The following is a 24,496-nucleotide window of genomic DNA, read 5'->3' on the forward strand; positions in this document are numbered from 1 at the left end:
GGACGAAGGGGCGACGGATTCTTTCATGTTCCGATCTCCCCGAACCAACAACAGGCGAGCACGGGAGTTTTACCTCTCCGTATCCTCTCCTGCGACGTGGGATGCCACTGCCTGAGCTGATTCTTTGGGGGCGACGGGCCCTTTTCGAGGGACCGATCTCCCCCCCCCTCTTCTTACAGACGAGCACATGGAGTGTCCTCCACGTATCCTCTTCTGCAGCCAGGTCTTCTTTGCCGGACATTTTGCCCTGCCCACCAGGTTTTCCCTCGGCTGTTCAGAGGCACTCTGCATTGTGGCATCCGTGCAGCCCCCACTGCATCACCACTGAGAAAGCGGACGGTTCCTCTCCACCCCCCTCTCAGGGGGATGGTGGATAGAGGCTTCCCCAACCCTGCACCGTCCTAATCACCCCGGGCACAGCTAACATGCGGCAAGCTTCTCTGCGATCCCCTTCTGTTCGGGGTAAGTGCCACATGGGGGGGGGTCGGTCATCCTGGCGGTTCCGGAGGGCTCCTTCACAGGAGCGGGGCAAACTTTTTCAGGGTCTCCACTAGGCGCCGGCGCTCCGCGGCTGCGCGCCGGGCCGAGGCCGCAAATTTAGTCCCCGGCTTCGGCCTAGCACAGGCCGCATCCCGATAGGCCCCGCCCACCTTTTCGCGTCATCCTGAAGCTCCGCCCTCCGGTCCTGGCGCTTCTCGCTCTCTGCGAGATTACCCTCCCAACCCCCGGCGGCCATCTTTCTTTCCACTGCACACCGCAGCTGCTGCTCCACGTGCAGCGCTCTGGACGCTGGCTGTCTTCCCTTCAGCGCCGCTGCCGCCTCACTCTTTGCAGGACACAGGACCACGGGTAAGGAGACCACGTTAGGTTCTCCCTTGCAGCGTCGCACTCGCTTCCATAGCCTATAGACCCTGAGTACTATCTCTCACATTAGGGTACATCATGTCCCAGTCAAGGGCCAAAAAGATCACAAAGGTGCATACTACCTTTTTTTTACTGCGTGTACCACCTGCCAGGCTCCACTTCGTGTACCCCCCTCTGCTCAGCCTGCGATGCCCCAGGTGCCCAGGAGCCCTCCGCCGCCACCGACCCCAGTGTATCTAGCCCCCCTGAGTGGGCCGCGTCACTGTCACAGTCCGTGGATTCTTTAGCCAAAGCGATTAAATCCCTTCATGACCCCTCTGGGGAGCGGGGCATTCTTTTTCATGGCTTAAGAGATCCCTCCGTATCAGGGGAATCGTCGGCCAGCAGGGGTCGCTCTCACCGGAAGGAGGCACGGTCATCCAGAAAACGGATCCGCACTACCTCCCCAGAGAACTCACCACGCCAGTCAGCCTCTGGTAGCTCCACTTCTCGCTCACCCTCTCTAGGGGCTCGTAGCGATCATGACTCTGAATATGAGTCTGACGCATCCTTAGACCCGGATGCTCCGGAGTTTAGATCTACTGTCGACTCCCTCATCGAGGCAGTCAATCATGCACTAAAAGTGGACGATGTCCCTAATTCTGCTCCGGACCATTCGGTCTCCTTTACGAGAACCAAGCATTCCCATAAGACATTCGCCTCTCACCCAGATTTCCTGGATATAGTCAGGCGACACAGGGAGCGTCCGGATAAGCGTTTTACGGGCAAAAAGGCCCTGGAATCGAAGTATCCCTTTTCCGCAGATCTTGTTAAAGATTGGACGGAATCTCCACTAGTAGATCCTCCGGTTTCGCGCTTAGCTACCAAAACTCTCTTATCCGTTCCTGATGGTGCTTCAATTAAGAATCCTACAGAACGCCAGCTAGATTCCCTAGCTCGCTCAGTGTACGAAGCCTCAGGTTCCTCTCTATCTCCCTCCTTCGCTGCGGCTTGGGTTGCCAAGGCAATGGTTTTCTGGGCAGATGCCCTCGCAAAATCCATTCAGGAACAGGAACTTCCGTCTGAGGTGGCGGACCTTGCCAAACAAATTGCCACGGCTGGAGATTATATGATGTATGCGTCTCTCGACGCAGCGGACTGTGCAGCAACTGTGGCTTCGAACGCCATCACCATTAGGAGAGCTATCTGGCTCAGAGAGTGGCGTGCAGATTCCTCCTCAAAAAAGTCTCTGATTTGCCTTCCTTTTCAGAGCGGGCGTCTTTTTGGAGAAAAACTAGACCAGCTTATTTCCGACGCTACAGGAGGGAAGAGCAAGTTCCTCCTGCAACACAGGCCCAAAGCTGCTTTTCAGCGCCAACAATATTTTTGCTTTCGGCCCTTTCGCAGTAGCCCATTCTGGGCCAATCCCGCCACCTCATCCAGATCAGAACGATCCGCACGCACAGACAGAGACTCTCGACCTTCTTTCAGGCCGAATCAGTCCTGGCGAGGAAAGCCTAGGCAACCAAGAACCAGAGGGTCCAGGCCTGCCAGATTCCCTTTGCAATGACTCGGGGACTATTCCAGTCGACACCTCCAAAGTAGGCAGACGTCTGCTTCTTTTTCAGCAAGTCTGGCTCTCCGTCGTCCACGACGAATGGGTCAGGTATCTGGTGTCTTCTGGCTACAAAATAGAATTATCCGCCTCCCCTCCAGCACGGTTTTTTCCCTCTCGTCTCCCAAGTTCGGGAGCTCTGTCTCGCGCCCTTTACTGCGCCATCGAATCTCTCCGCCAAAGCGGGGTCATCGTTCCGGTTCCGGAAAACGATAAATTCAGAGGTTTTTACTCAAACCTCTTCGTCGTGCCAAAAAAGGACGGGACGGTACCCCCCATTTTGGACCTGAAGCTCCTAAACAAGTACGTAAAAGTACGGCACTTCAGGATGGAATCTCTCCGGTCGGTCATCTCCTCGATGGAGAGAGGGGAGTTCCTAGCATCAGTAGACATCAAAGATGCTTACCTTCATATCCCAATCTTCCCGCCACATCAAAGGTTCCTCCGTTTCGCCATCCTAGAGGACCACTTTCAATTCACGGCCTTACCCTTCGGTCTTGCCACGGCACCCAGGGTATTCACAAAAGTCATGGCGGCTGTCATGGCCATTCTTCACTCCCGAGGAGTGGTCGTGTTGCCATACTTAGACGACCTCCTCATAAAAGGTCCATCTTATCAGGCCTGCGAAGCAAGCGTCCACATTACCTTGGATTCTCTTTCGCGCCTGGGCTGGTTAATCAACTCGGACAAATCCTCTCCCATTTCTGCCCGACGGATCTCCTTCCTAGGCATGATCATGGACACATCAAGGGGACTGATCTTGCTTCCTCGGTCCAAGGCCCAAGAGCTTCAGCAGGGAGCTTGGACGCTCTGTCATCCTCGTCCACGGTCCATCCGGTTTGCCATGAAGATCCTGGGAAAAATGGTGGCTGCAATAGAAGCGGTCCCCTTCGCTCAACTCCATCTCCGCCCCTTACAACAGGCTCTGCTGGACAACTGGGACGGGAGTCCCTTATCCCTCGATCGGCCATGCCCTCTGTCCCCACGGATCAGACAAGCCCTCACATGGTGGACTCTGGGATCATCTCTCCTCCAGGGGAAGTCTTTTCTCCCGATCCGCTGGCTGGTGGTAACTACCGACGCCAGTCTCCTCGGTTGGGGAGCGGTGTTTTCTACATCACTCTGCCCAGGGGCGTTGGACAATTCGGGAGTCGAGGCTCCCCATAAACATCCTGGAGATTCGAGCGATCAGACTCGCCCTGAGATGCTTTCGCCCCCTGCTCGCGGGTCACCCAATTCGAGTTCAATCGGACAACGTCACAGCGGTGGCATATATAAACCATCAGGGGGGTACCCGCAGCAGGGTGGCGATGCAGGAAGTCTCCCACATTCTTCGTTGGGCCGAGGCCAACCACTCTACCATTTCCGCGGTGCACATTCCGGGCGTCGAGAACTGGGCGGCGGACTTTCTCAGCCGTCAGGGTCTTGCCTCGGGGGAGTGGGAACTTCATCCAGAGGTTTTCCGGCAAATCTGCCTTCGCTGGGGAACCCCGGACGTGGATCTGATGGCGTCCAGACTGAACGCCAAAGTTCACAATTTCATAGCATGTTCTCGGGATCCCCAGGCCATCGGGGTGGACGCACTGATATCCCCATCATCGGCATCGGTTCCAACACCCGTATGTGTTTCCTCCGCTTCCCTTACTGCCGAAGGTGATCCGAAAAATCAAGACGGAGGGGGTTCCGGTCATCCTTGTCGCCCCGGATTGGCCACGTCGCGCATGGTACGTGGAGCTCGTTCAGCTCGTATCCGACATTCCATGGCAGTTACCAGACCGCCCAGATCTGCTTCGCCAAGGGCCGATCTTCCACCAGAGCTCAGGGGCCCTACGTTTAACGGCGTGGCTGTTGAAACCTGGATTCTAACTCAAGCTGGTTTCTCTCAGCAGGTCATTCCCACTATGATAAGCGCTCGCAAAGCGCCTTCCGCTTGCATCTATCACCGCACCTGGAAAACCTTCTTCTCGTGGTGCAGGCTCCGAGGTCGCCCTCCGCTCGTTTTCTCAATCCCTTCCATTTTGGATTTCCTACAGTCCGGCTTGGATTCCGGCCTGGCGCTGAGTTCCCTCAAGGGTCAGATCTCAGCTTTATCCGTGTTGTTTCAACGTAAGATCGCTGCCAACTTGCAAGTCAGGACCTTCATTCAGGGAGTCTCCCATGTGGTACCCCCCTACAGAATGCCGTTAGAGACCTGGGATCTCAATTTGGTTCTGATTGTTCTTCAGGAACCTCCGTTTGAACCTCTGCAGGACGTCCTGCTAACTGTCCTCTCCTGGAAGGTTGCCTTCCTTGTAGCAGTGACATCTATCAGACGGGTCTCAGAATTGGCTGCTTTATCCTGCCGGGCGCCTTTCCTTGCCTTCCACCAGGACAAGGTAGTCCTACGCCCTTCTCCGGCTTTTCTCCCTAAGGTGGTCTCATCTTTTCACCTTAATGAGGACATCATTCTTCCCTCCTTCTGCCCACAGCCAAAACACAGGGTCAAAAAGGCCCTCCATACCCTGGATGTGGTCGGGCCCTTAGGAGGTACATTTCCAGAACTGCTCATTTCCGCAAATCGGACTCCCTCTTTGTTCTCCCGGAGGGTCACAGAAAGGGTTTGGCTGCGTCTAAGGCCACGATAGCCAGATGGATTCGGTCTGCTATCCAAGAATCCTATCGGGTCAGGGGCAGACCTATCCCGGCGGGGATTAGAGCACACTCCACTCGGTCGATGGGTGCTTCCTGGGCCATCCGGCACCAGGCAACGGCGGAGCAGGTTTGCAAGGCCGCAACGTGGTTCCGCCTGCATACTTTCACAAAGCACTACAATGTCCACATTCATTCTTCTGCGGATGCGGCCTTTGGCAGACGTATTCTGCAAGCGGCCGTCGCGCATTTATAGTCAGATGGTACACGGAGTTATTTGGTTGTATTGTTTCCCACCCAGGGATTGCTTTGGGACGTCCCATGGTCCTGTGTCCCCCAATGTGGTGAAGGAGAAATAGGGATTTTTGTGTACTCACCGTAAAATCCTTATCTCCGAGCCACTCATTGGGGGACACAGCACCCACCCTGTTAGCCTGTTCGGCTCGTTACCTTTTTCGGTTCTTTTTTTTACTTTCTTTGACATGTTATACTCTATTGTTACGTGATATATTATTTTTAATCTCCTACTGCTTTTGCACTGAACTGGGTCTCTGGAAGCCAGCATGAGGGTGTATACTGCAGGGGAGGAGCTAACCTTTTTTTGTCTCAACTTAGTGTCAGCCTCCTAGTGTCAGCAGCATAACACCCATGGTCCTGTGTCCCCCAATGAGTGGCTCGGAGAAAAGGATTTTACGGTGAGTACACAAAAATCCCTATTTCATGCAATAAAATGCAATTTATTTATGATAAAATCATAAAATGTGATTTTTTTAAAAAAATTTTTTAACATTATGTTTCTCACATTTGAAGTGTATCTACGATAAAAATTACAGACAACTCCATTGTTTGTAGGTGGGAAAACTTGCAAAATCTGCAGTGTATCAAATACTTATTTTCCTCACTGTATGTTTATAATACTGTATACAGAGATGGCGATGTTATTAATTCAACATTTATGAACTGTGTGACTACTCCTCTCTAAGTGTCCAAAAGGGCAGATAGCATTCATTAATTAAGAAGGAAGCCGCAGTGCTGTTGGCAGCCAGTGTGTCTAATCTGTAGAGGTAGATACTGGGGTAGATCACATTTTCGAGTTTTATTGTAAATTCACTTGTTTCTTGTACAGATATTCAAATCCTTTTTGCCTCTTTTTTTTGGTGATACAATGGGATTTAATTTTTATGTAATTTATATATTCCTTTTTTATGATATCAGTGGAAAATGTAGTTAAAAATACTTGTATTGCACTTTTTTATCTTTAATTTTCCCCACAAGAGTGGGGCTAGAAATAGCAATTTTGACTGGCAGTGTTTGTTTTTTTTAAATTTTGCCACGAAGGACTAGACTGGTTGCCGGACCAAGGCAGTATCCAATCTAATCTATGTCCAAACATCAGTGTTCAGAAGTTACTTACATATCTGCCTTCTCAGTAGAATTCTGTAACTATATTTCACTTAAGAAAGTGCAAAATGAAGGTATGGTACTTCACAGGGCTGAAAAAATTCAGGTTTATCCGATTCTGCCTTTTACACATGGTTATTTAAAACTTAATTATGAATCATTAAAGAAGCACTCCCATCAAAATTTGTATCCTCTTACAGGGAATCCGTCAGCAGGTTTTTGCTATGTAATCTGAAGACAACAGGAGATAGAGGCAAAAAAACAGAATTGAGGGAGGTGTCACTTGTCAAAGTGCAAAGTGCTGTTTACTAACTGAAGGATTTAGCACTAAGAGATTAGCATTGCTGACTACACTAGTAAAGCCATGCCCCCTCCTGTGATAAGCAGCTCACTGTCTATGGACTTTGTGCATACACAGCCTGGTGTGGGCGGGGTTAGCTTTCTCAGCTCTGCCTCATTCTAAATCTAAAAGCTCTGTTTATTTGTGAACGGCTGCACCTAGTAATCAAAGTAACACATCATTGGATTCAGCTTCTCTCTACCTACATCATGCTGCTCTCAGAAGAGGTAGCAAAAAACTGCAGACAGATTCCCTTTAATTTATTGCAGTCATCATATTACCGTATATACTTGAGTATAAGCCGAGATTTTCAGCCCAAATAAATTGGCTGAGTGCCCCTCTCGGCTTATACTCGAGTCATGGTCGGCGGGTGAGGGGGAGCGACGACTGTCAAATACTCACCTGCTCCCGGCGCTCCTGACGCGGTCCCTCCATGTCTTCGGGTGCGGCAGCTTCTTCCCCTGTTTAGCAGTCACTGGTACCGCTCATTAAAGTAATGAATATGGACTCCACTCCCATAGGGATGGAGCCGCATATTCATTACAGTAATGAGCGGTACCATGTGACCGCTCACTACAGGAAGAAGCTTCCGCGCCCGGAGACCGTGGGACATGCAGGGACCGCGTCAGGAGCGCCGGGAGCAGGTATTTCATAATCACCTTTCCGCGTTCCACCGCCGCTCCGTCTCCCGCATCCTCTGCAGTGACTGTTCAGGTCAGAGGGCGCGATGATGTATTAATATGCATGCCGCCCTCTGCCTGAACAGTTACTGCGGAGAGACAGGACGCTGAGGAGCAGCGGGCAGCGACCAGAGGTGAGCATGTCATTTTTTTTTTTTAGTGCAGCAGCAGCATTACATGTGGCGCAATGTTATATGGGGCATCTACGGGGCCATAAAGAACTGCATGGAGCATTATATGGGGCATCTATGGGGCCAAAAAGAACTGCATGGAGCATTATATGGGGCATCTATGGGGCCATAATGAACTGCATGGAGCATTATATGGGGCATCTATGGGGCCATAAAGAACTGCATCGAGCATTATATGGGGCATCTATGGGGCCATAATGAACTGCATGGAACATTATATGGGGGATCTTTGGGGCCATAATGAACTGCATGGAGCATTATATGGGGCATCTATGGTGCCATAAAGAACTGCATGGAGCATTATATGGGGCATCTATGGGGCCATAATGAACTGCATGGAGCATTATCTGGGGCATCTATGGGGCCATAATGAACTGCATGGAGCATTATATGGGGCATCTATGGGGCCATAAAGAACTGCATGGAGCATTATATGGGGCATCTATGGGGCCATAATGAACTGCATGGAGCATTATATGGAGCATCTATGGGCCCATAATGAACTGCATGGAGCATTATATGGGGCATCTATGGGGCCATAAAGAACTGCATGGAGCATTATATGGAGCATCTATGGGGCCATAATGAACTGCATGGAGCATTATATGGGGCATCTATGGGGCCATAATGAACTGCATGGAGCATTATATGGGGCATCTATGGGGCCCCATACACTTAACCTACTGATGTCTCAATTAATTTTACTTTTATTGGTATCTATTTTTATTTTTGACATTTACCGGTAGCTGCTGCATTTTCCACCCTAGGCTTATACTCGAGTCAGTAAGTTTTCCCAGTTTTTTGTTGCAAAATTAGGGGGGTCGGCTTATACTCGGGTCGGCTTATACTCGAGTATATATGGTATATAATACTGTGTACTTACAGAACCAAGTTTGTCTTCACTATGGCAGCCAGAATCCTGGGTGCCTCTTGTACGTAGAAGGCTAACTAGGTCACTACGTTAGTGACGCAATGTCATGTCGTGGGAACTAATCACCACAAGAGGCACCCAGGATATCAGGCCTCGCTTGCTGATCACAAAAGTAGAGACTGTCCTGGATTACCGGACTAGATGCCAAACAAGGACAGCAGTAGTATTTTAGCTTCATCCACCCTTGAGTGTAATGTTCATTGACATAGCTTTAACAATTAATATTGTTGTTTTTTTTAAACATTTTTTTTCAAGTTTTAGAAATAACAAAGTGTTTCTTCTTGCATTTTTCTCACAGCCCTATTGTCTCTAAGAAGGGGTACCTACACTTTCTTGAACCCCATACAGGAGGTTGGGTTAAGAGGTATGTGGTGGTTAGACGTCCATATGTCTACATCTATAACAGTGACCGGGATCCAGTGGAGAGAGCCATTCTTAACCTCTCACAAGCTCAAGTGGAGTACAGTGAGGATCAACAGGCCATGCTAAAGGTAAGGTCATATGTATTTAGAGATGTGCTAATATTTTGAGATTGGAGTTTGCCTGCTTTGCTGATTTTTTTTCCCAAAATTTGATTCACAGCAAATCAATTTGCTACAAATCACAAGTAATGTAAAGCCTCCAATTGCCCTGAAAAGACATGAGTAACATTCTGAGGTCTCCAGCCCCTTTCACGCTCATTAATGCAAACACAGCCTTAGTAATACAAAAATACTGAGGGAATTCCCTTAGGGAAACGGAGAGAGGTGTGGCACTATCTAAGCGTCGTAAGTGAGTATATGATCTTTAGGTGAGAAACAGAATGTCTGCTTACTAGGGATGAGTGGACCTGTGGAAGTTCGAGTTCGCCAGGTTCACTTGGACAGTAGTCTAAAGTTGGGTTTGCATACCAGAACTTGAATCTCAACCCAAACCTCAAAGAAATCAATGAACTTTGGAGCAGGAAAATCTTTCTCTTTAAAAAACCATGGACATGTGAACAGCACCATAGACTTTACTGGGTACATGTTATATCTATGATAATCAGGGACAGAATATGTAGGTGAAAAATCGCATCCTGAATGGGGCCTTACCGCTACATCCAGTGTACACTGAATATACTGACATGCTGATTACAATCCGTGTGTTTCTTTTGCAGACCCCCAATACCTTTGCTGTATGCACACAACACCGCGGCATCCTGCTGCAGGCCAGCAATGATAAAGACATGCATGACTGGCTCTACGCCTTTAACCCTCTTCTGGCTGGCTCCATTCGGTGAGGCTATGTGATGGATTACAAGTGGAAGGACGGGCCATTACCTTGCAGGGGTGGAGATGATCATTTCTGAACATTTTTACATAGATCTTTAAGAATTTGAGGCCCAGACTGGACACGATTTTGCACAACCAAACACATTTCAATATTTATAAAAAAAAATCTACTTCATCTGTGATAAAATGGAAGTTTTAAAATAAGATATTTTTTGCATAATATACATTTTACAGCTGATTAGTAACTCACAAGATATTTTGTCATTTGGCCCCCGTACTGATTGGATTTATGTGTGATGACCTGGATACAGATGTGGAAGTAATGAAGTAGATATAGATTAAGTTGATTCCCTTATTTCCTAGTAGAAATGATTTAAAGGGGTTGTCTGGCCTTAGGGTATAAGTTTGAAATCTCTCTATGTGACTGCAGACTTGTGAATCCTCACATTGTGTGCACTGCGCGCTGTGAGGATTCTTCAGTGCTGGGAGCAGCGGGCGCATGACCGCAAGTATGTGATTTGCATTCATGAGGTCATGTGCCGACTAGACGGTTGGGGCCTCGCTCAGTGCAAATGTAGTGAGCGAGGAGAACAGCACTTCTAGTCAGCATGTGTCCGGAGGTCACCTGACTGCCAGCTCCCGGAGCTGGAGAATCCGTATATCGCACAGTGCACACACTGTGAGGACTCACAAGTCTGCAGTCACATGAAGGGACAACCTTTTTAAGCGTCTCTTTTGGGAAGCCTATTTTCTGATGTGTGATTCTGCTATGCCTTCAGTGTAGACTTTCCAACACATTTCTAAGTTCTTTCTTTCTTTTTCTTTGTTTCTCTGCTCCTCTCTTAGGTCCAAACTGTCTCGACGCAGAACAGCCCAAATGAGAATTTAATGGGAACCTGCACTCTTCCTTATTTTTATCAACTTGTTAAGTCATTTAATAATTCCCCTCCATGCCTACACATTACACCAACTCCTATCCTGTATACTCCCTGCTCATGCTCATTTCTGCTCCCACTGAGGATCTGCAGCTCTTGTCATCCCGGGAGGTCTACCATAAAAACATCTGGGGAATCTCAAGGTGCCTCCATCCGATTCAGTGTAGGGAATCTTGATGTGCTGCACTCTCTATTTTTCCTGTCTCTTACCTATACCATGGGCGGGCAGCAATGTGGTCCAATGTCTATATTCAGAAAGCTCTTAGGCAATGTCTGGTTTCAATTTCAATAGTCAAGACTTTGTAGGCTCTAAACCAGCTTTAATGTGATGACACTGATGATACATAAGAGCAAGATTAGCAAACGATTAACGAGCAGAGTTCTACCATTGGAGCTAGCTTCTATGATAATGGCAATGCAATGTTCTAAAGAAATTACCATCATGGGAAGTAATTAGGGGCCCACTTAAAGTATGCCCAAACAGCACCCTTCATCACCTACACTCGGCAAAGCTCAGTCATTTCTAGACTAAATATTCATGAGTCTATGACTAAACACAGGATGGTTTCCTAGTAGTAATTAAATAAGTATTGATAAGCTCCTTACTCATGAAAATTCACCTTGCCTAATCATCTCATATCCTGGCTGTAGGTGAATTATACATATATGTGCGTGTCTGCCCGCTGCATTGTATATATTCCCACCCAACACAAAAAATCCTCATTTCCACCCTTCAAGACTTTTAGGGACATGTTGCAGCTTATCGGTTTCCTATGTGGATATGTGAGGAAGCAAGCTTACAGGGTTAACCTAACAAATAAATCCGGTAGAACACAAGAGGCACAAGAAGTAGAACATTTAGAATGTTTGGCTCCATGATGAGATGATACTAGAACCTTGCTGGCTAGGATAATTACAATGCTATGTCGTACTAGAAAATAATTATGCATTTGCTGTATGTATGTACTAAACTTACATTTATAATTAATGTAAATTAAGGGGCTTATTATAGAAGCTGTTATCCTTTGGCGCAAAAAAGATGGAGTTCCAGTATATTCTTGGATTTTATTGTAAATTGTTACAAGCCTAGTGTCCTACAGGTGATATTCATGCATGGTTATGTCAGTGATTTTCAGAAAAGACAACCACTACCTAAAGTTAAGTAAACATTTTGCTTAGATAATTACATTTCCAATAATCTATTATTACAGTCTATGTATTTTCACATTTTAATCTCATGATGATGACCCGGAAAATAGAACGCACCAATATCCTAATGCAATCCAAAGATAGGTAATTTAAGCCAAAGAAAGGTAAAAACCAGAGTTAATTTACAAGGGTTTCCCCATTCTTATGCACTTTAAGTATAAATTCATAAGAAGCCGTGTCTTATAGCCACTAACCGCCTGTGCTCTTACATGTGAGGGCAGTGTATATAGCACTCTGCTTCCCCTGATGTCTGCCCATATGTATTGATTAATAGTACAAAGTGAGAAACAAAAAGAACGCACAATATACATCAACCAGTAGAAACTGGAGAGTACCAAATTAGGACCTTTGGCAAGGCGATGATTGTGAGCTCTCTCAATCTGGCTTGGATGTTCGCTTTGGTATATGTCATGCTTTTTTGGGATGCCATTGTATTAGCTGAGAGGACTTGATATAGTCTCAGGGTCAACCAGCTTTAGAGACCACTAAGTCCGATCATCTCAAACATGGACAACTGTATGTCTTAGGCCGGCAAACCTATAGATGATACAGGCCAAGATGCATGAGATCTTGCCAGAACCCACACCAATCACTATATTGAGAGGTAAGCAACCGTATTAATATTCTCCATAACTGCTACCTAATGCAGAAAGAAAGTATTCACTATGTCAAAGTAGGAGTAGGCCCTATACACAAATTGGGTCTTATTTGGTGCTGGTTTGCACTTGGTATACAAGGACTTGGTGCTTGTTTGCCATCATCTTATTTCCATAATCCTCAAATTATTTCAATGATTTTAGGGCAGGTGGTGATGGGATTCCTCTATGGGTTCTCACCATCTATTAATATAAGGGAAACATGGCCCCCATAGCAGCTACATGGTCTACCTTTATAGTGCACCCATCCACTGATGTAGTTAAGTTGTCAGTATTGAAGTAATTACCGTTTTCATTGAATCACATGTAACAATCTCATGAAGTTTATAAAACCCTTGCCGCGTTTGTGTGAAGTGCAGTCTTCCAGAACAACGAAGAATCGTCCTAAAATGTACCCTGAAGAATGGCCAAGTGCACTTTTGCTTTGCTGCTTGGGTGAGAATCACGTTGCTTTCGAACAATGACCGTCTTGTATATTCTGTTAATGTCATGTCGATGATCGGTGGGAGCCTGCCTTGTAGAATACAGAACTGTGTACGCTGTCATGGTTAGAGTATGCTATCAGCAGTCAGATCTGTCGGGCCAGCAAGGGATTACTAAGACATCACTGTACATGTTTCGATAGAAGTTTATCTGAAAAATAAATGAATGTGAAAACTGACCGGTTTAACATTTACCATTCCAGTTTGTCAGCTTCCTTATTCTTTGCGGTGACACCGGCATCACCAGTAGATCAGAATACTGGAATCATATGATTTGGGTGATTGAATAAGTAGGCAGGATCCATATTCACCAATTATTAATGCTGCTCCTTGACACACATAGGCATTAGAATGGGCTCTTATCACATAAAGAACATTTTATCTGAATCTTCTCTATCTTGTTGCCTTAAGATTGTAAACTTGATATGACATGAAGCAATAGTGGTAAAGAATGGTAACACATCTACAGTAATTGCTTTGGCCAGGTACAGGATAGGGGCAGCCGAAGTATTGGGAACCACCTTAATACCCAATACCTATAAGTATCCAAAGGTCCCCCATCTGTATAAAGGTCCATTTACATGGGGCAATAATTGGCCGTATGAATAGTCGTTTCCTACCACTGAGCAGTATAAACATGTCCACCGATCAAATGACAATCACTTGATCGTATCTTCTATGTGAACATAAAGATTATCGTTGTCTGCAGCACATATTCTAATATAAACAAGAGATGTGCTGCCGACTAAGATGAAACTTTATAGAGATGAATGGTTTCACTGATGGTCATGTGTCTGACCATCCTGCCGATGATGGCTTTGTGTAAGTGGAAGTAAACGATTGACTTGCGATTTCGTTGATCGATGCCCGTATTTCAGAGGTAATGCTGGGCATGACTGTGGGTCTCCTGACCCGAACTTACAGCCATATAGGCTATATATACGTTCACGTCAGGAGACCTGTGTTCCTTGTACGGACCGTGAAATAGAACCTTCGAAACCTAACACATATTAAGATGTACAACATCTTGGCCGGGTCTGAAGGAGGTCTTATATTATCCTTCATTCTCATTTAATACTGTTGCACATGACTATATCGCTACATATTGCACAGTAGTGGAAGAATGTATATATGCAGTATAGCTCGTGATTGGATTATAACCCAATTGTGTATATTCACGTTTTATTTTTATTGTATATCAGTACAGAACAACAATACTTTCCAATCACTACCTTCAGTCTCTTAATAAGTTCCGGTTCCCTATCTATATAGTATGTTGATTTCTGGCTTTTCTACCTACTGTGGAACGCCTCATTCACAGTTGTAGCTGATACATTTGCGCTTGTTAATATGCCTTAAATGGAACAAATGAAACGTACAGAAAATAAATTGAAATGAGCGGTTATGTTATATTGTGTATATGACTGGCAATGTATAATATAACGTTGTATGTGACACGTGTTTCATACATGTCATAGTTTACATGTTCTGTAAATGTTATTTATTACACCGTGTCAGTACAGTATGGTGGACCTTATGACTATATGATAGAATGTTTTTTTTTTTTCTTTTTGGGGGGGGTATTAACTATTGCATACATTCTCACACAGTATACATTACATTTTGCATTAAAATCTTCCTGTGAATAATTGGGATATCAGTTAAAAGAGATTTTCTCACGATCATAAATAGAGAAAATTGCAAAGTGCTTGTAAAAAGCAAGCAAATTCCCAATTGACTTCTTATTAGAAATCCTCTCCATTCTATAACCGGATATCCAGGAAAGCCATGACATTTCTACAAATGATTCAGATGGATATTCAATTTATAAAAATAATCAGTACTACAATTATTGCACAGGAGACATTGCAGGTCTCTTCAAAGATCTTAGGTCGCTCCACCTTCCATCTAGAAAATTAATTATTTAAATATGTATTTTACTGATTACAGAACTGTGTTTTCTATTAGTGATGAGCGAGCATACTAGGGGTTATCCGAGCATGCTCGTGTCTTAATCGAGTATTTTCAGCGTTCTTGAAAAAAATGCTCGAGTCCCCGCGACTCCATGTCTCTCGGCTGTTTGACAGCTGGAACATGTGCAGGGATCGCCCAACAACAGGTAATCCCTGCATGTGTTACGGCTATCAAACAGCCGCGAGACATGGAGCCGAGGGGACTCGAGCATTTTTTTCGAGTATAACGGAAATACTCACACGAGCGTGCTCGGATAACACCTTATCTGAGCATGCTCGCTCATCACTATTTTCTATATACATTGTATCATGTTATCCTTGGCAATATCATTTTAATGAATCAGATGCTGTGATACAGCGAAAAATGTGGAAAGGATTGATGTTGTCATTCAATCGGTATCCCTTGAAGTACTACATTCTCACCGAAGGTGTTACCAGTTGGGGGGGTGACCTTGCACATTCTAACACTAAGAGGTGTGCCTGACACTGTCAGCACTGATTGGTCAGTCATGGGAAATGGGAACTCCCAGATGTCAATTTATTTAAACATTTCTAATGGAAATAACAGAGGAATTGCACATCACAGAGTCCCGAGAATACATCCTTCAGAATTGTTGTCTTATGGAGAAAACAACTTTTTATTAAAACTGACATGTCATGAGAGGCGGCAGGTTCTCTTTAAAAAAGAAAAATATAAACAGAATTTTGTAGAGTGTTGTTATTGCCAAGTATCAGTTCTTTCTATTATCTGAGAAATATATTTTCCACCTTCATTTGATCAAAAGTCAATAGATCCCTAATAAAATACAGACTCATTTTTCTGATTTTTGAGGACTACCCCAGGAAATAATGGAATAAAAAATGTTTATAGAAAACCTGTCAGCTATTTAATGTCTACAACTTACCGTATCTAAAAACCTAGCTATGAAAATGACAAAACGTTCGTGGATGATAAAAGCAATGTGTCTAGCAATATCCACATCATGGATTTATACGATATCTTTCTCATAGTACATTGCAATGCATTGAGTTCATTCTGAGATCAGTAGTCACAGCACAAAGTCAGAGATGTAATGGCTGCTATCTGCCAGAATTTTAATATGCTAATTACTGTTATAATATTAAAGTGTATTCAACCTTGTGGTGCATAGACATTAATTATTTTATGGCAGTTAAAGGGAACCTGTCACCTGAATTTGGCGGGACCAGTTTTGGGTCATATGGGCGGGGTTTTCGGGTGTTTGATTCACCCTTTCCTTACCCGCTGGCAATATTGCCTTGTGCAGGCGTGTACTCCGGAGGACAGAGAATGAACTTCAATCCAATATTGCGGCCAGCATGCAGCCAGCGGGAAAGGAAAGGGTGATCAAACACCCGAAAACCCCGCCCATATGACCCAAAACTGGTCCAGCCAAATTCAGGTGACAGGTTCCCTTTAAGAGACTATTAAAGGGAATCTGTCAGGACAATTTTACTAATGAAACTAATGGTACGGCTGCATAGCCTATATAACAGTAATAAAAAATAATAATTGTTTTATAGTAATCTGATGTGTTGGTGCTGAATAATCAAGCTTTAAAATGAACTGCAAATTAACCTGGAAGTGCATTGGGAGGGGCGTGTCCATGTATTCCGTGTGCATCGACACACCCCAATGCACTTCCAGGCTATTCTGCATGTGGCTTCAAAGCTTGATTTCTCAGCGATGGCGCATCGGATTATTACAAAACCAGAATCATTTGTATTGTTTTATGACCTATACAGTGATAATTAGGTTAGGAGAATCATTCTGACAGGTTCCCTTTAAATTCGCTAGAATTAAAGGGGTAGTCTACTACTCGGACAACTCCTTCTGAATCCCTATGTTTTGTCCCAATAGAATAATAACACTTATACTCACCTCTAGTGCCTCTACCATTCCAGCTGTGTCTACACTGGCTCTCCCAGGGATCGCAATCCTTGTGGCCAATCAGTACTGGCTTCACTCTCCTCTCCTATGGACGTAATTGACATCTGGAAGAAGTGAGTGAGCAGCCCCAGCTCTCACTTCCTCCAGATGTCTTGATTTGTCTGAAGGAGAGCTGACTAGCCACCGGGATTGCTTGACATAACAATGTCACGGGATCCCCGGGAGAGCCGGTGCCGACACCTCTGGAATGGCACCAGCATCGGAGGGGAGTAAAAGTAATATTATTTCACTTGGGGGGACATTGGGATTTAGAAGGGGTTGACCGAGTAGCATTTAGTACCGAAAACATCCTGTCTGTGTGCTGCCACTATATCCCCTTCTGTATGCGGCAATGGGGGAGAGCGGAGTCGCCGAGAACTGTATGTATTCTGGTAGGATTTGCCTTTCACACGCTCATTTGTTTTTAATCACTGTACAGTGCATGGGTGGTCACTATGTATAGAATACATCACAATAAACAGTGTAAAGTGTCTAACAGTGAGCACCATTAAATAACCTGTCAGCTCTCAGTATATGAGAAATATGTATATGTTATAGGACAGTAAGAACTGTGTAACATAACTGCACCCCCGAGTGCCTCATTGTGTTAGTACTGCTACGCTAGATGGTACTGTAACCACTGGAACTTAATGTGTTTTGGGCCAAATAATACTTTAAAAATCGTATAATTCATGGATATAGATCATTCAAAGTATGAAAAATAAATATTTGAACAAAAAGTTTTAAAAAGTTTTCTCCAAAGTCTTTTTTTCCCCCTCTTGGGCTTTCTATGTGTAATAGCCCCTCGTAGTCTTGTACATTTCTCTCAGCCCTGTCACTGTAGTAACCACCACTGGCCTTGTTATCTGTCTTGTAACTATGATGTGTAATGCTTGGGGTGCAAGATTGTACAAATTGGGGCTTTTTGATTTTTCTAATCCTTTCACTTTCAGAACGTTCTACTAGGAATTTTACCATAAATTGTTTCTGATCAGGAAAGGATTACAAATCTAGGGTTGCCAGGCTCTGAAATAAATAATGCATTAATAAACGTGACAGTTATGCAATTCATGATTTTTTGTCTTTTTTTGTACTTTAGTTTTATAACTGATAAGTTTAAAAAAGATGTCAATTAAAACGTATTTGTCCTTTTACACAAAACCTGTAGAGAAGCATCCTCATCCTCCACAACAGGTTAAAACTGCTTTTGGTGCACATACCAGTCTAATATTGTCCCAGGATTGTCCTCGTTCTCTTGTTCTGTAACTTTCCTTTCATACTTTTTGATTGGTCATTTTCTATTCAGCAGCATTCTGTCAGTACTAAAGGTGGAGGAACTTCCTTTAACCCATTTCTCAGAAAAGTATTGTCCAATCACTTGCCTGCCCTGAAAGTCTGACTCTCTGTTATGTCTGTATGCATTGGTTCTGCAACTAGAGATGGATTATACTTGACAACAGGCAGGATAGGGCACGTTAGACAGAAGGGATACACCCAGTGGCTTCCACTTTGGAGTCATATTTTGGGGAGTGAAATAACTTTCTGAAAAGTACAGTGACCATTTAGGTCTAACCTCTAACCTTACAGTGATCCAGATGACAAAAAAACCACTAGAAGGCAAATGCCAATTACTCCATGTTAAAAAGAAAAAATCCTTCCCATATAGCAATCCGAATAAATCCTCATCCTCACATGGGTCATAACAATTTCCAATCAGTCAAAGAAACTAGACAGCAGATAATGTCTAAAGCCTTAGGTTAGCATGTAGCGCGAATGTAGCGAATGCCCGAAGTGACCTCATAAAAGCCACAGTGGCTTTCTGCTATATCAGTAGAAATTAATTTCCAAATAGCTTTTCATTGTTAATATTTGCATAGTTTTCTGTTCCAATTCCCATCTTTACGACGTTGTGTGCCATCCAGCTTCTTTGACTGATTGAAAATTGTTTTGACCCATGTCTGTGGATTACCTGAGAAGGTGCACCATGAATGGTGATCTAACTTTGGTTCCAATTTTGCCATCATGACGCAAATGCTAAACACTCGTTCTGCTATCTCTTCCAAGCTACTCTTGCACACTCAAATTTCCAAAGCATTCAGGTTTATTTTTATCATAGATAGGAAATTAACTCACCACCAGGCACCTTGGGCAGTAGCGTTTTCCCTGGAGAATGGATTGATCATAATGAACAGGTCTCACAGGTGCCACAAAAAACATTCCTAGCCAGGCTCGGACTGGCCCACAGGGTAACAGAGGAATCCCCCGGTGGGGCCCCTGTGTAGATCTGGGCCCCCAACCCCACTGTATGGGCAGTACTTGGCATAATTCACTTGATTCACTCTGTACAGAAAATAGCAGCTTCTCATCATTCATTAACCACGCTACCCAGTTTATTATTATATAGAGATATAGGTAAATTTGTGAACGAAGGTAGTATAATATTTGCATGCAGGTGAAAAGTGGGCCCCCCCAAAGTCAATGTTATTGGTGGGCCCTTATCACCCCAGTCCGACACTGTTCCTAGCATTGAAATGTGTAGTATGAGAGCCCACCTAATTTACGTGTGCATGTCTCCAGAAGCATGAGTTGGGCACTACAATGTACTGGGAACTATAACATACTGGTCACTAGAATGGCAGTTTGCAATTTTCACTCAGCAACATCCACTGCTGCTTGTTTCTGGAAAGCACTTATGGAGTGAAAATCGTCATTACACCTGCAGATTACGCCCCTTTGGGAATTTATTTCCAAAATGGGGTCACTTGAGGGGGGATTGTGCTCTTTTAGCACTTAGGGGTTCTATATATGGAGTCCGCAAACTGTTCTAGGTAAATCTGCGCTTCAGGAGACAAATAGCGTGCTGTTCCTCCAGAGTCTCTCCGTATGGCTAAGAAGTACTGTACAGCCACATATGAGGTATTTCTACATTCAGCGGAAATTGTGGGACAAATTTCGGTGCCATTTTTACCCATTGTCCCTGGTGAAAATGTAAAATCTGTGGCTAAAACAAAATTTTGGTGGTAAAAATGTAATTACCGTATATACTCGAGTATAAGCCGACCTGAGTATAAGCCAACCCCCCTAAGTTTGCCACAAAAAACTGGGAAAACTTAATGACTCGAGTATAGGCCTAGGGTGGGAAATGAAGCAGCTACCGATAAATGTCAAAAGTAAAAACAGATACCAATAAAAGTTAAATTAATTGAGACATCAGTAGGCTAAGTGTTTTTGAATATCCATATTGAATCAGGAGCCCCATATAATGCTCCATAAAGATTATGATGGCCCCAAAAGATGCTCCATATTAAAATATGCCCCATATAATCCTGCATAAAGGTTAATAATGGCCCCATAAGATGCTCCATAGACACATTTGCCCAATATAATGCACAAATGTTGATTATGGCCCCATAAGATGCTCCATAAAGATATTTGCCCCATATAGTGCTGCAGAAACCTTGATTATGGCCCCATAAAATGCTCCATACAGACACTTGCCCCATATAATGCTCCACAAACGTTAATTATGGCCCCATAAGATGCTCCATAAAGATATTTGCCCCATATAGTGCTGCACAAACCTTGATTATGGCCCCATAAGATGCTCCATACAGACACTTGCCCCATATAATGCTGCACAAACGTTATGGCCCCATACAGACACTTGCCCCATATAGTGCTGCACAAATGTTATGGCCCCATACAGACACTTGCCCCATATAGTGCTGCACAAACGTTATGGCACCATGAGATGCTCCATACAAACACTTGCCCCATATAGTGCTGCACAAACATTATGGCCCCATACAGACACTTGCCCCATATAGTGCTGCACAAACATTATGGCCCCATACAGACACTTGCCCCATATAGTGCTGCACAAATGTTATGGCCCCATACAGACACTTGCCCCATATACACTATGTTCCAAATTATTATGCAAATGACATTTTTCTCGGATTTTCCTAAATGGTCAGTGCAAATGACAGTCAGCCTAATAAAAGTCATCACCCGTTAGAGTATACATCGAATTTTATTGAAGAAACCTCCCAATGATAACACTATAATCTCCAAAATGAATAAAAACTCAAAATGCACTATTCCAAATTATTAGGCACAGTAGTATTTCTAAACATTTGGTATGTTTTAAAGAACTGAAAATGCTCATTTGTGGAATTTGCAGCATTAGGAGGTCACATTCACTGAACAAAAAAGCTATTTAACTCCAAAACATCCTAACAGGCCAAGTTACATGTTAACATAGGAGCCCTTCATTGATATCACCCTCACAATTCTTGCATCTATTGAACTTGTGAGTTTATGGAGAGTTTCTGCTTGTATTTCTTTGCATGAAGTCAGAATAGCCTCCCAGAGCTGCTGTTTTGATGTGAACTGCCTCCCACCCTCATAGATCTTTTGCTTGATGATACTCCAAAGGTTCTCTATAGGGTTGAGGTCAGGGGAATATGGTGGCCACACCATGAGTTTATCTCCTTTTATGCCCATAGCAGCCAATTACTCAGAGGTATTCATTGTCATGCATGAAGATGATTTTGTTTCTGAAGGCACGTTTCTGCTTTTTAGACCATGGAAGAAAGTTGTCAGTCAGAAACTCTATTTACTTTGCTGAGGTCATTTTCACACCTTCAGGAACCTTAAAGGGCCCTACCAGCTGGTTCCCCATGATTCCAGCCCAAAACATGACTCCTCCACCTCCTTGCTGACGTCGCAGCCTTGTTGGGACATGGTGGCCATCCACCAACCATCCACTACTCCATCCATCTGGACCGTCCAGAGTTGCTCGACACTCATCAGTAAACAAGACTGTTTGAAAATTAGTCTTCATGTATGTGTGGGCCCACTGCAACCATTTCTTGTGAACACTGTTTTGGAGTGGCCGAATAGTAGGTTTATGCACCACAGCAAGCCTTTGAAGGATCCTACACCTTGAGGTACACCAGAGGCACCAGCAGCTTCAAATAACTGTTTGCTGCTTTGTAATGGTATTTTGGCAGCTGCTCTCTTAATCCAATGAATTTGTCTGCCAGAAAACTTCCTCATTATGCCTTTATTTGCATGAACTCTGTCTGTTCTCTGTTTCAGTCACAAATCTCATCAGAGTATGATGATCACTCTTAAGTTTTCGTGAAATATCTAATTTTTTCATACCTTATCCAAGGCATTGCACTATTTAACGCTTTTCAGCAGCAGAGAGATCCTTTTTATTTCCCATATTGCTTGAAACCTGTGACCTGCATAATAATGTGGAACATCATTTTTGAGTAGTTTTCCTTTAATTAGAATCACCTGGAAAACTAATTATCACATGTGTTTAAGATTGATTTCAGTGATTCATTGAGCCCTGAGACACAATACCATCCACGAGTTTATTTGAAAAACAAAACAATTAAATCTTTAAGACACTTAAATCCAATTTGCATAATAATTTGGAACACAGTGTAGTGCTGCGCAAACGTTATGGCCCCATACAGACACTTGCCCCATATAGTGCTGCACAAATGTTATGGCCCCATAAGATGCTCCATAGAGACACTTGCCCCATTTGCTGTTGCTGCATTAAAAAAAAAATCACATACTCACCTCTCCGTCGCTCAGGCCCCTGGCACTTTCAATATTCACCTGACTTCGGTCCGGCGCCGCTCCATCTTCAGCGTCTTCTGCACTGACGTTCAGACAGAGGGCGCGCACTAACCACCTCACCGTGCCCTCTGACCTGAGCGTCACTGCAGAAGATGCTGAAGACGGAGCAGCGCTCAGAACGTGGAGCAGATGAATATCACGCAGCGCTGCGCTCTCCTCCCCATTATACTCACCTGCTCCCGGCGCGGTCCCTGCAGGTCCCTGGTTCCCGGCGCCACACTTCTTCCTGTACTGAGCGGTCACCGTTATCGCTCATTAAAGTAATGAATATGCGGCTCCACCCATATGGGAGGTGGAGCCGCATATTCATTACTGTAATGAGCGGTACCATGTGACCGCTCAGTACAGGAAGAAGCTGGGGCACCAGGAAGCCAGGGACCTGCAGGGACCGCGCCAGGAGCAGGTGAGTATAATTAGACAGCCCCCGCTCCCCCTCCCCTGCTGACCCCTGGGTATGACTCAAGTATAAGCCGAGAGGGGGACTTTCAGCCCAAAAAAATGGGCTGAAAATCTCGGCTTACATTCGAGTATATACAGTATTTCTTCTTCACTACCCAATGGTATAAAATTCTGTTACACACCTGTGGTGTCAATATGATCACTGCACCCCCCAGAGAAGTTTATTGAGAGGTGTAGTTTGTAAAATCGGATCACTTATGGGGGTTCTGCAGTTCTGACACCTCAGAGGCTCTGCCAATGTGACATGGCACCCTCAAACCAGTCCAGCAAAATCTGAACTCCAATATGGCACTCCTTCCCTTCTTAGCTTTGCACTGTCTCAAGAGTAGTATTCAACATATGGTGTATCAATATTGCACAACAAATTTTGGGGTCCAGTTTATCTTGTTAGGCCGGTTTCACACTTGCGTATGGAGCAAGCTGCGGAGGGCTGCGGACTTCCTCCGTGAAGCCCCGCCCTCCGCCGCTAGCTCCGCCTACTTCTGCATGCGGCCAGCATGCGGCCTGTGTACCTATATTTAACATTAGGTACGCAGGTCGTGCCGCAGTATGCGGAGGCTGCCGCATGCGGCGTTTTGACGCTGCAGCTACCAGCGTAGGACGCAGCCTGTAGCATTTTTTTTTTTTATCTGCAGCGTCAAAACACCGCATGCGGCACCATCCGCATACTGCGGCAGGACCTGCGTACCTAATGTTAAATATAGGTACACAGGCCGCATGCAGAAGTAGGCGGAGCTAGCGGCGGAGGTGCAGCGGGGGGCGGTCTTCACGGAGGAAGTCCGCAGCCCGCCGCAGATCAGGTAAACGCTAGTGTGAAACTAGCCTTACCCTTGTGAAAATAAAAATATTGCTGCTAGAAAAAAAATTTGTGGGAAAAATGTGATTTTTTTTTATTTTCATAGCTTTACTTTCTAAACTTCTGTGAAGCACCATTCCTTGAGTGGTCTACTTTCCAAAATGGGGTCAATTGTGGGGGGTTTCCACTGTTTAGGAACATCAGGGGCTCTCCAAATGCAACATGGCGTCCGTTAATGATTTCAGCCAATTTTGACCTCCAAAAGTCAAATGGCACTCCTTCCCTTTTGAGCCCTGCACCCAAATAGTAATTTTCCCCCAAATATGAGGTATCAGCATACTCAGGATAAATTGCACAACAAATTTTGGGGTCCACGTTCTCCTGTTACCCTTGCAAAAAAAAAAAAAAGGGCTAAAAGAACATTTTTGTGCGAAAAATGTGATTTTTTTTTTATTTTCATGGCTCAACGTTATAAACTTTTGTGAAGGACCTGGG

General features: G+C 44.7%; 1 protein-coding gene across 6 annotated transcripts in view; it reads left to right on the plus strand.

Annotated features, from left to right (window-relative positions):
* The window catches only part of KIF1A (kinesin family member 1A), a 235,892-nt gene extending 222,526 nt beyond the window's left edge, over positions 1 to 13,366 (plus strand). For all 6 annotated transcript variants that reach the window (XM_077291029.1, XM_077291030.1, XM_077291031.1 and 3 more), the window contains 3 exons: positions 8,928 to 9,120; positions 9,768 to 9,886; positions 10,729 to 13,366. In XM_077291029.1, coding sequence (XP_077147144.1) covers positions 8,928 to 9,120; positions 9,768 to 9,886; positions 10,729 to 10,771 — 355 coding nt within the window. In that variant the 3' untranslated portion in view covers positions 10,772 to 13,366. The remainder of the gene's footprint in view (positions 1 to 8,927; positions 9,121 to 9,767; positions 9,887 to 10,728) is intronic.
* The last annotated feature ends 11,130 nt before the right edge of the window (positions 13,367 to 24,496 follow it).

Source organism: Ranitomeya variabilis, chromosome 2 (genome assembly GCF_051348905.1).
Source record: "Ranitomeya variabilis isolate aRanVar5 chromosome 2, aRanVar5.hap1, whole genome shotgun sequence".
NCBI lineage: Eukaryota > Metazoa > Chordata > Amphibia > Anura > Dendrobatidae > Ranitomeya > Ranitomeya variabilis.